General features: G+C 27.9%; 1 protein-coding gene across 1 annotated transcript; it reads right to left on the reverse strand.

Annotated features, from left to right (window-relative positions):
* Positions 1–9145: 9145 nt before the first annotated feature.
* LOC8289184 (RGG repeats nuclear RNA binding protein A) lies at positions 9146–12845 on the reverse strand. Its single transcript, XM_048375207.1, has 7 exons — positions 12314–12845; positions 11504–11813; positions 11360–11425; positions 10958–11090; positions 10288–10443; positions 10135–10191; positions 9146–9571 (listed from the first exon to the last, which is right to left on the reverse strand). The coding sequence occupies exons 1-7, from the start codon at positions 12510–12512 to the stop codon at positions 9392–9394; spliced, it is 1101 nt and encodes a 366-aa protein (XP_048231164.1). The 5' UTR covers positions 12513–12845; the 3' UTR covers positions 9146–9391.
* Positions 12846–13216: the final 371 nt, after the last annotated feature.

The raw sequence follows: 13216 nt of genomic DNA on the forward strand, positions 1-13216 counted from the left end.
CATTTAGATACAACTAATTTCAGAAATTTAATAGAATATAATTTATTTTTATTTATATCAAATAAGTTAATATATAAGTTTGAAAGTGAATATTATTATACCAAATATAATCTTAACTGAATTCAAAATTCATTTTTAGATTTTCAGAAATAGTATTTAATTATCTTCTATTAGTATAATAATTTAGTTTTGTTAACTAAAATGACTCGTGAATATTAGTAAACAATAACAGTTGGGTTTGAATTCATAATATACATTATTTACTCATTAATATATAATTATAATACATTTAAATATTCAGAAACAGTTAGAAGATAAGATAATGTTCTTTAATTCCTACAACTATAAACCGGACAATGATGTTATTTATTTACTTATTTACAAGTGAGGATAATGTTATGAAATGACCTTTTAAAGATCAAACTTCAAAATCTGTACTAATTATAGCAAATGGTAGTTTTGTTTTCATCCTCTTCTAATGTTGACAATAACAACTTTTGTTTGAGACCTCAGAGCACTGCAATGGGGCTTTTTATACATATGAAACTATTTATAAAAAAGTATTATTTTATAAATAAAAAATTGACTAGGTATTATTTTTTAATATATTTAATATTATTAATTTCAGAAATTAAAATAAATTTAGAATAAAACAAAATTTAGTATTTATTATGTTAGTAATACCATGATGTGAAATATATTTTTTAAATAATTATTTCATAATTTTATAAAAAAAATAGTATCATAAAATACAATAATCAGTAAAAAAACAAAACTAGTGTGCACATAGTTTTGTGACTAAAGCCAGCTATAATTCTCAATTGCCAGAAAGGAAAAAGACAAAAGAAATAAATAAAATTCAGTTCAATGTATAAAAACAAAATAATTGAAGTTGAGAAATTGGGAATGACAACCAACTTTCGTATGCCAGAAAAAACCACTTCCTGGTTTATGGTTTTTGAAATATCTTTCATCTCAGCCAATCCCCATCACCGATGCGATACATTTAATCGGATGTGATACAATTAATATTATTATTTATTTTTCCATATAATTATATAAATATTATAATTTTTTACTAAAAACTCATTTCATTCGCTAAACAACATCTTTATACTATTTGTTTTTTAAATTTTTTATATAATATATAAATTACTTTTTATAATTTATTTATTATATTAAAAAATTATTTAATTTTTATATAAAATTTATTTTAAAATTTATATAAAAATAATTAATTAATATTCTTTAATTATTCTAATTTCTAGCAATAATTAAATTCTAATAAAATTTAAATACTTTAAAAATATTTATATTCATCAAAAATATTAAAAATTTATATAATCTAACTTTATCATTAATTTTGTTACAATAAAATCATAAATTTTAATAAAAATTTGAATATCAAATTATATTTTTTATCAATTTATATTATTATTTATATTAAATTTTAAAATATAAAAAAAATTAATACAATAAATAAAATATATAAATTTAAAAATTAGAAATCTAATTAATAATTTTTGACAAAAATTTAATAAAAAGAAACTAATAATATGAAATTATAAAATAGAAAATAAAATAAATATATTTTTTAAAATATTAAAATATAATTAATATAATATAAAAAATATATGGATAAATAACAAATTACTCAATATTTCTGTAGTTATTTATTAGTTTGGACGCCCACCGCTCTTTTCCAATTTTCGATGTTTGTATCACCAAAACCTTAACCACTGCTGCCTTTCTTTTTCCTTCTAATTTTCATACAATATTATTTATTTATACAAAAAACTAGAATATTTAGATTTTTTTAATTAATATCATTATTTTAGACTATTTTTACTAAAATTTGTTTAATAAACTTTTTAAAACATACACAATGTTAATCTATATATAATTTTAAGATTTATTTAAAATAGAGTTTAACTAAATTAAGCAAATAAAAATTAATTATAAATGTTAATATTTATATGAATTAATAAAGAGTAAAAAGTTATATATTATTTGACGGACTAAACAAAAGAACTTATGAGAATTAAATCAGAAAAAAAAGAAGAAATGATATAATACCTCAATTCACATTAATTTATATTAATGAAATTGATTATGAATTCGTGTGATACGAGTTAATTATTACATAAAACTTTAAAAGTTGTATCCCATTTAAATCTGTCAAAGATGAACTATTATAGGGACGAAATTGCTGAAGTTGAGCTTGAATTTAAAAATGTTCATGTTCATGTTCACCATGTTGGGACTTGTGAGATATTATTTTAATTTAATTGCTGATGTCAACATGGGATTGAGATTGAAAACAGCGATCCTGTAATTAGTTTTGCTGGATGCTTCCCCTCTGGTGGAAAACTAGCTATCAGATCTTTGAGTATGCATTCTGATTCTTCGGCGAAAGATTTCAAAACGGATAATTATAATATTTTTGTGTCTATAACTTGTGAATAAATAATAATCGGGATGTTAAATTTTTAAAATCAATAATTACTGTCGAATAATCTTATAATAATTTTTATATTTTTTTTAAATTTACAGATATAAATAAATGATTACTTATTAAGATAAATTTATTAATAGCATGATTTCAAAAATAGATTTCATCATATAATATATATATTTGGACCTCCTTTTTTTCAACTCTCTTTCTCTAGTATTTACTTTCCTATTTCTCATTTCTAGCTCTATCTTTGATATAAGGAAAAGACTATGGGATAATAGTAATTATATTTAGATAAGTTTGTTATTTTACTATTTTTGTAACCTTTTATTATCACGTATTTTTTATTTTTTATTTTATTTGATATAAAAAAATTTATGTCGGTTTTTATAACATGTGACATGTTAAAAATATAACTTTGTTATTATTTTACATATTGTTTTGTTCAACTGTTACTTTTAAAAGTTTAACAACTCGACTATTGTTTTTTGATAAATTTAAACACATATATATTGTGGAATTAGAAATTATTTCTTTTATTTATATGAATTTACTTGTGTTGATGGACAATTATTGATAATTTGTAGTTTAAAGTATATTATATTAGCATATTTCAGGATGACTTTGGTTTTTCCGAATAGGATTGAAAGGGCGCTTAGTAGAACCATGATCCACCAACGAGTAGGTAAGATTGTTCGTTTTCATCCTATATAAGAAGATTAGGTTTTTTCTTTGCCTGGGCTGAGGACTGTCAATCTCTTAAGTTCATAAATAACCAGGGGTGATCTTCCACCTTTAAGGTCATAGCACCATCACCTGAACGCAGGTTCACCTCTTTTCTTAGGATTGGCTAACCTGAGGTTATTGTTTTGAGTCATTTGTTTATCACAGAACAAGTCCCCCTCAGACACTGCCATAGTTGACCCACTCTCAACCCTCTCTTTCAGATCCCCGCTTCTATACATAATAGATATATAGTAGATTAGTGCTATTATATCATTACTAATTTTTTAATTATGTTTAGTTACCATTTTTATTTTAACAAATACTTAATTGTATCATTTTATTTTGTTAGTATTTAATATCATAATGCATTTAATATTATCATTTTATTATATATATATATATATATATATATATATATATATATATATATATATTAATTTCTAGTTTTTGACATGTATATTTAATTTTTAATATATTAGACTTTTATTTTAACACGTGTACTATTTTTTAACACATGAGATTGAAGCTTATATATAATGTTATAATTTTTTTCTGTTGATTTACTGATTTATAAGTTACAGTTTTAATTAAATATTAACTCTAATCCTAAAAAATAGCACATTAATTATATTCTAATATTATATTAATTAATAAATAGTTTTCTAATCAAATAATGATGCTAATTCTACCTTAAGAAATAACATATTAATTATATTTTAATATTATATTAATTAATAAATTAATTCTATAATTAAATAATAATTCTAAAATAGAAAATAGCATTTTAAATTATATTTTAATATTATATTCAATGATAGATTAAAATTTGATTGTATAATATAATTTTAATCCTAAAAAATAATAATATCAATTATATTAATATGTTAATTTACATAATATTAAAATTAATTTTTAAAATAACTTATATATTATTACATTAATAAAATTTTAAAAATTAAAAATTAAAAACATTTAAAAATAGTTAGTTTGATTTGTTATTATTTAAAATTTTATAAATTAATATTAAAAACTATAAATTTTATTAAATTATATCTATTGACTTAATTTTATAATTAAAATAATAATAACAGTCGTTGCACGATGAATAAACGACTAGTTAGTATTTAAAATTATAATAAATTATCATATAATCACATCAAAGCCACATATAATTTTTTATTGAAATTCTAGATAATGTAATTTTACAAAATATTGATAAGCTATGTCTAGGAGAAAGTTTGGTATACTTTATATATTTATTAGACGTGTAAAGAAGGAAACATACAAATTTACTAAAAGATTTTATTTATTGTTTAATTAATTGCATAAATTAAATAATTTACCAATTAATTTTATTAATAAATAGCTTTATTGATAAGTTTTAAAGAATAATATTTTTTAAAAATTATTATTCTGACTAGTTCCTTTTTCTTTTAGATTTTTGCTTCTCTTTATTTTTCTATATCTGTTTGTATTCTAATATTTTCTTTATCGAAATTGCTGAAATTCCAATAATAACATTTTCCTAATAGAGTTGTTTTATCCGAGTTAACATTTGTGGGTTCATTTATTCAACTTATTTCTGTCTCGAATATCATTTAAAGTTGAGAAATAGATAAAATTGCATAACTAAAATATTTTATTAATTTAATTTTATAATATTAATACTCACAACTAATAAATCATTTAGTATAAATATAATTCTATAAATTTAACTCTATCAAAATTTTAAACTAACAGTGATTCTAGCTCGACATTATAATATTTTAATTACATGTTAATATTATATTAACTATTAATTTAGTTTCTTAATTATTAAAATAGTTTTTAATTATAAAAAAATAGAATTATTAATTTTATTTTTAATATCCATTTAATGTTGATTTGCTAAATATATTATCATATTAATTACTTTTTTAAGATTATTTTATTTTCACTGTACAAATAATAACGTTATAATTCGTGTGTAGCTCATGTGAGGAAAAATTAATTATTACTAAATAGGCCTCACTAAGGGTCTGTGGTTCAGTTGATTAATGCAAATAGTGACTGACAGTTGATGGCTAATAGCTAGTAGCTGGGAACTGATGAATTAAACTATTTGATAAAATTTTATTAGCTGTCGCTATTAGTATGTTAAATAGCCGTCAAATATATGATTTATCTCCAGATATATATTATTTCATAATATTATTTTTAATTAATAAAAATAGCTTATAGTAACTAACAATATCATAATTAATTTTATTTAACTCAATTGTATTTATTATCAAAAATATTTATAAAAACTATTTTGAAAGTAGGGTTAAAATTTAAAATTTAGATTTCATTAATAAAAATAATTTTCTTTCAAATATTATAATTATTTAACTACTAAGTATTATTTTAAAATAATAATCATTTATCATGAATTATAAAAAAATTAATTATATGAGATCAACTTAAAATAAGTTATTATAAATAAATTTTAGTATGAATAATATTGTTCAAATAAAAAAAAAAATCAAATTAGCTATTAACTGATAAAAGATAACTATAAAATAGAATTAGCAGAATTAGCTAATGATTGTTGAGTCTTACCAAATGGATTTAAATTAATTGTTGAGTGAGAAACAACTAATAACTGCATAAAAAATTTTAAACCAAATACTCAATAAAGGTCGCATGCATCATCTAGGTACAGTTATATTATTATCTGATAATTTTTTATTGTCTTTACATTATTACTTTGGCCGGATTATTCATAACTGCATATTTACAATACAGGCGTGGTGATAAGTTGGACCTTTAATTAATTAATTAAGTAACACTTTATTTTTTTGACCTCCTCTTTTCTTTAATCCACAAGAGGTCAAATTCAGATTGCTCTTCAATTTTTTCCACTCATTCAGCATTCTTAAGATCAAAGAGTGTGTGTGGGGTAAGCTCCTGGTTTTTCTGTAGCTGGATCCTCCGGAACCACAAATATCTTATTACGAATAATTCCGAAAACTTTGGGAGAAAAGGAGGCGACAAAAATCAAAAGATCTATACAATTTAAGGAATAATAAAAAATGAATCCAATTTTCATTTCATTCGGGAAAAACCATCTTTTTCTCTACAATGCCTTTGTCATTTGATCCAATAGGTATTGTTAACTGAATCATTTCCTTATATCTGAGAAGAACTTCCAAATGAATGGTGATTCATGATATAATTGCAAGACCGATCATAAAATATCAATTTATATACCTATAATTATTAAATTTTGAATAATAATGAGAACTTTTTTTATCAATTAAAGAACCTGCTCGATTAAAAGGCTCGAAGGCCTAAGAAGAAAATAGACCCCCCAATAAACCCAACATACCAGGCTGGAAGCCTAATACCAAATCGGGTCTAAGGCCTACAAATATTGGAAAAGTGTAAACTGGTCCCTGACTTAAAACTTTGTATCCAAACGTACCCTTCTTCTACCTCAAAAGCACAACCACCATAAATAAAATTTATATTTTATATTAAAACTATTATAAATTAAATTATATAAAATATAAAATAAAATTTTAAAAATAAAATGAATAAATTACTAGTGTGCATATATCTTGAATGATACTTCTTTCTAAAGCATTGTTAATTTGATCTGTTAATGTATATAATGAATTATAATAAATGCAGTCACATTTTTATTATGGTGGAATTGTACATTAATTTATGCTGGTTTATAATTAGGCATTCTCCACATCATAAGAAGCACAAACTTTAAAATCTTTTAACCGGTGGTTAATATATATATATATATATATATATATATATTTTTGTTTTCTTTCTAAAGGAAAAATTAAAAATAAGAACTTAACACAATCACGGACGGCAAACTGGGCTCAATTCTAAGCGTGTCCATAACGGTAAGTCCAAGTAAATGAGGCCCATTATCCAATTTAAAGTTTAAAAAATTACATAAATTACTGGCTTTTTTCAACTAATATCATTTTTTATACGGTCAGGTCTTTTTCTTTTCAAATATATAAAATCCATATTTCCAAAATTACTGCAAATTTTTTCTTTTTTACAGGATTATGTCCAAAAAAGCTTTAAAGCGAATAAAATTATAATTTATGACTTCAAACTCTCTTGTCTTTCAATTGTTTGTTGGTATGCTTAAACTATAAAATAATATGCTATTAACCTTTTTTTTTTTACAGAAATGTACACAAATTTTGAGTTTGATTTTTAAAATTTTTAATATGTTATTTGTGCACATAAAAAAATATATTTTTCTCTTTTTGTTGGGATACTATAAGTGTTGAATTGGCTTAAAATATATTTTATTATCCATGTTACCTATGTATGAACAAACAATGAAATAAATACTTGAGTTGGTTAATAAGTTCAATTAAATGAGATTATGGTTTGCACTTATAATGTTTGATAATATGCTTGTTTTAAAAAGTTATTTTTTTTTAAATAGTGATAAAACTTACAGGTGCATAAATACTAAAGATACAAGTTAAAACTAAAGACCAATTTTGAATACTATTTATGTACTATATTTATATTAAATTATTCCAATGGAGCAACAGTGATTGTTATTTTCCTATTAAATCAAGATTGAAATATCACGTAATTTCTGAAAAACAAAATTTCTAACTGAATGTTGTGTTCTCAAGTCTGCTATTTAACTTCCAAATTATTATTTTCAGTTGATAATGTGAATAACTCGTTGATGTCCAGTGTGATAAGCATATATGAAATTCTGTACATAGTAAATCATTATAAAATGCAAGGCGTATTTTACATCACGAATGGGACCTAAAGAATCAGCTCAAAGTTAGGTTTTGAAACTGGTTTCCCATGAAAGGAGAACAAATCATCAACAAACAACAAAACCCATGTAAGTGAGGTGGAAATTCCAGGCAAACACTACACTTGCATTTATTTGTGTGTATGCGACACTCTATAATATGTTAGGGTCTTAAGATCTATCATTTTCGTTTACAACTCAGCCTTGAATAGATGCATCTGGTTTGATTGCATTTGTCTGATTCTCTCGTTTCCAGTGATTACCTGTTCAAGCTTCTTTTCATTGGAAATTCTGGTGTCGGTAAATCCTGTCTTGTCAGGTTTTACTGTAGAGTCAAATTCTAACTTATAGCGAGATGCAGTTTTCCTTTTTTGTTTAATAATGACAAGCAGTGGCCGAGTGAAACTGATCGATATACTGTGAACAAGCTTCTGGTCGGAAACAAGAGTGATATTGGTGCAAATAAAGTTGTGTCCTATGAAACAGCCAAGGTATGGATAGCTCCTATCCTTTTAGGCATTTGCGGATGAAATTAGCATTCACTTCATGGAAATCAATGTGAAACAGGCTTTCATGGGCAATCAAGGATAGGTATGTTGTAATATTGTTTTCTTTTTGTAATAACAACAAAATGAAGTATAAACAATTCAACCAAGCTGTTTAGAAATAGAGATTTCTTTTCAAAGCAATTAATTGGCAGACCATATAGTGATCCAATATGAGGACAGGCTTGCTCCATTGATTTGCTCGGCTGCAATGAAATAACAATTATAACTTCTTTACAGGAACCTGTCCTGGTTTTAAGTCCACGTGAGGGTTCCATAAGCTTAATTTCTTGAATTGATTGTCAACTACTTGGAATTTCCATGCAATATATCTCATGATTTCACTTATTGAATAAGGGGAAGATAAAACAAAATAAAATATCATGTTGCATTCGAAGTTGAAGAATATTTCGCTTGTGTTTTATTGTTGCCACTCTTGTCACCCACATTGCCAGTTTATGTATAGATGCGTACCTTCGATGCCATATTTTCTGATTCACTGGTATAGTTACGCAGTTAACATCCCAAAATCAGAAAAAAAAAAATTAAAAAAAAATAACATGAGGATGCCAGCAACTAGTAGACAAATCGCGGAAAATATATCTCGTCTTCCATCTATTGCGCAAAACAAAACCGACAAACAATAAAATTTCTAGTAATAATTAAACATTTCATCTCCAAATTCTCAAAACAGCAAAACGATAATATAAATTTAAAAGACTACCAAGGAAATGAAAGGCTGAAATATACATTTTAAAGCATAAAATTAAACAGTTCTTATAAATACAGGAAACCACATTATTGTAGTCAATTCCCTGCCACGATTTACGGAAAGAACCCAAAAATGGTAAGCAGACATCATCTTAGGTAGGGTTCTCAGGAGGGTCACTTTGCGCCCAGGGTTGGGAACTGCCCAGGATCTTCTATGGAAGGGGCTGCCACACTGCTCGTTCCATCTCTGTTGCCAAAGCCTCTTGAACCGCGGCCGCGGCCTCGACCACGACCACCTTGCCCATAGTATTTTTCCCCCTCGGTAGGCTTCAAGAACTCATTAATGCTAACAGACTATAATCAACACAACAACAGTCCAGGTGCATTGATTAGTATTTACTTGAAGATAACTTCAGGGAAAAAAATGGAGTAATTTAAGTTCTAAGACAGCTAAATCAAAGGCATTAATTTGAAATAAATGTGGCGAAAACAGCCAGAGCATGAAATTAAATGGCATATTGCATACAACAGAACACTCTGAAAATAGCGGATGGTTCATAGTCCTCAACAGAACACTGTACAATAAACTAATATGGGCACACGATCTTGTTAAGGATTAATGCACAATGATGTCTCAATCTGCCTGTCACAAGAATACCATGGCATTGATGAAGCATTGCAGAGATACAAAATAGACAGATATATTAAAAGATTTGTATGGTAGAAAGGATACCATGAAGAATTACATTGAAGATGGTGATAAGAAAAAAAAAAATTTTCAATAATCTTATATCAAAAAAGGAAATCTAGTAAGCAGAATTTAAAGGAAGTGAACGAGAAAAGAGTTTCCTAATGGAAGCACCAATAAAAAGCTAAAATGGCATGCAGAAGACATCAAGGAAGAGAGAAAGTAGTACCTTTTTAGCTTTCTCATCCTTTTCAGAGGTCTCCTTTCGCTTATCCTTATCGGAGCCCTTTAAAATGGGAAATGCAAAATTTAATTGATGAATGATAATAGCTCCATAAAATCAATGGATAAAATAAAGTTATAAAGTATCAATTGGCTTTACCAATTTAATAAAGATATCATCGCCTCCCTTCTTGCTTGAAAGCTGCTGCATGGATGCAAATTCTTTAGTATCCACCTTTCTTTCTTCAGCCTTGGTTGCCTGCAGAGCCTTTCTCTTCTCTTCCAGCACCTTTTCATACTCTTCAAGGGTCATTTCCTGAATAGCAAAGTAACAAGACAGTATCATAAATTATAGACTCTTCAGTTGGTTGCAATTGCTACAGGTTGACACTTAACAAGAAAGTTTCAGTCTAGTGCTTCAGAGTGCAGGTGCTCAAAGTCTAAATTTTACATTCATAAACATGAAAAACACTATAAAATTTTACATTCATAAACATGAAAACACTGTAAAATTTTACATTCCTAAACATGAAAAATAAGCATTCTGGCTTTAAATTGAGAAGCAACTATGAGATTATGACCAATTCAGAATCCTTTGTGTCAGCTGCACAACTTCACAACAACAGTGTAACTGTCCAAGAGATTAAAAGACATTCGAAAAACACTTTCACTTTGACTAAACAGCACGAGCATAGGAAATGTAGTCAAGCCATATTCACAGAAATTTTGGAAGAGATACATAAAATACACTCCCAAATCCCATTTGGTCCATGCAACTTCTTTCAAGCATAACAAACCAAAACATCGCAATTGTATATGAACATATTCACCTTATCCTCCGGCTGTTTTTCTTCAGGTTCATTAGTGGGGCTCTCCTTCTTTCCATCCACTGCTTCCCCCTCTCCCACAGGCTTCTCATCACCCATATTTTTCTCACCCTCGTTGACAGCTTCCTCAGTCACCCTAAAAATAGTAAGCATAATAGTTAATGTTCACTGGGAAAAAAAGTAGCAAATACACATTTTAATTGTGGCATTAAAAAGGGAAATAGTGAGGTTGGACTAGATGACCTCCCGGATCACATGATGCATATATTTCATATATATAATGACTAATACATAAACAAACAAGGTTATAGACTGTATAATTGAACTCCATCATAAGTTTTACTGAACCCGACTAGTTCCAAATTGATACTTAATTGAGTTGAGTCAAGGTTATACTACACTTACTGAGCAATTTCATCAGTGTTAGTTCCCCAGTTCCCACGACCAGCTCCCTCTCGTTTGAACTCATTTCTGCACTTAGAAGTATGACCAGTTAGATGCATAAACATATATTACATAAAAAGATTTAAGTACATATAAAATATCCACCCATGTCCAGTCCCACTACGGCGTTCAAATGCTCGACGAGGGCGTTCTCCATCACCAACTTCTCCATTAGCAAACCCACCACGGCGGCCACCACGGTAACCGCCACGGGCTCCACCATAGCTACGCCTTTCAGAGGTCTTTCCAGCGTCTCCATCTTCAGGGGCACCTTGACCAGCAGGTGCTCCAGTATTGCTGAATGAGTTCTCATTGTTGGAGGACTCCCGACTGTATGCACCACGGCCACGGCCGTATCCACGACCACCAGCACCACGACCTCCTCCATGGCCACCTTCATTCCTTGCCTCTCTCACTATGGAAATGAAAGTAAATGCATAAAAGTGAGAAGTAAAAAGACATAGGGAGGCAGAACTAAGACAGAAAGAAAGTCAAGAGTCATGAGAATATGCTTTAGTGCATCCATTCCACTTCTAAATATTGATATTCCAAACCTTAAGAGTGAAATATTTCTATTAAAATAGATCATATGTTATCATCTTCACAAAACACAAAGTTGAAGAACGTCAAAAGCAACATTTCTGTAATTTTTACAAGAACGTCAAAACAAAACAAAACTTACACGTTCAAATGTTATAAAATGAAATCTAAATTCAAATTTTATAAGCAAGAAAATAGCTTTGAAGTATAAGACGCTTTTAATTCAAGTAGAGATACAAAACATGAAAAGCACCACCAACAAATACAAGATGTGTGCTCTTTGGCATGTACGCATGTCCTATCTTTCCAAACTCTTAGGAAACGACATCAAAAATACGCGTTTCACTTAATAGGGCAAGGTAGAGAACGGCTCACCAGCCTGAGACGGAGGCAGAGGCTTGGAAGGGAGCTTAGCCGGCTGCTGCTGCTTAGCTTGAGGCAGAGACTGAGGTTGCTGCTTAGCCAGAGGCTGCGACTGAGCCTTCTTAGGCACGGCGGCGGCGGCAGCGATGAGCTGCGACGGATCCTCAGCGTCATCGTCGCCCAACAAATCGAACGGGTTCATAGTCGCCATTTGAGATAATCAGGAATCAAAACACCCCCAGTCTCACTGATTCTACTAGGTCCAAACCCTAACTTAACAACACTTCCATCGTTTTATATGTGAAATAGATCTATTAACGTATAAGGGGGATTTTGGATTTAGGTTAGAGAGACAACAAAGTTAAAAAGAAAGCGAGAGAGAAACCCTAGCCGCAAGATAAAGAGACAGTGTGACTAAGCGAGTGAATGAAACCTAATCTGACATGTTCTCTCAATTTATTCTACTCCCAATTGTTGTTGTTGCTATTGCTTTATTTCCTCTCTCTCTCTCTCTCTCTCTCTCTGTATCTCTCTCTCTCCACAGCTCGTGTGGTGTGCTATTATAATAATAATAAAAGTATTATTTTCTCTTTTATTATTTTATATTGATATTCGACATGTTGTGTTCAGTTTTGGGGCTGGGTTTCGCGCCATTTACGGATATGCCATTATGAGCGATGGCAACATCGTTTATTCAGATATGGTTTTTGTTTATCTTATCCTTCTTTTTTATTTGGCTAAATCTATATATGTATGTACTTCGTCATTTAATCCTTTGAGATAATTAAAGAAAAGAAAAAAAAAATCCTGTTTACAATTATTTTACAATTTGATTATCTATTTTTTAGACAAAAAATCACAAAATTACAAATTATAATAAGAACTGTCTTATCATCAAAAGGTTATGATTCCAAA

Source organism: Ricinus communis, chromosome 1 (genome assembly GCF_019578655.1).
Source record: "Ricinus communis isolate WT05 ecotype wild-type chromosome 1, ASM1957865v1, whole genome shotgun sequence".
Classification (NCBI taxonomy): Eukaryota; Viridiplantae; Streptophyta; class Magnoliopsida; order Malpighiales; family Euphorbiaceae; genus Ricinus; species Ricinus communis.

Coding starts and splice junctions, on each gene's coding strand:
- LOC8289184 (XM_048375207.1), bottom strand. CDS start 12,512: ATGGCGACTATGAACCCGTTCGATTTGTTGGGCGACGATGACGCTGAG. Junction 11,091..11,359: donor AACACTGATGAAATTGCTCA/GTAAGTGTAGTA, acceptor TACTATTTTTAG/GGTGACTGAGGAAGCTGTCA. Junction 10,444..10,957: donor AAAAACAGCCGGAGGATAAG/GTGAATATGTTC, acceptor TTTGCTATTCAG/GAAATGACCCTTGAAGAGTA.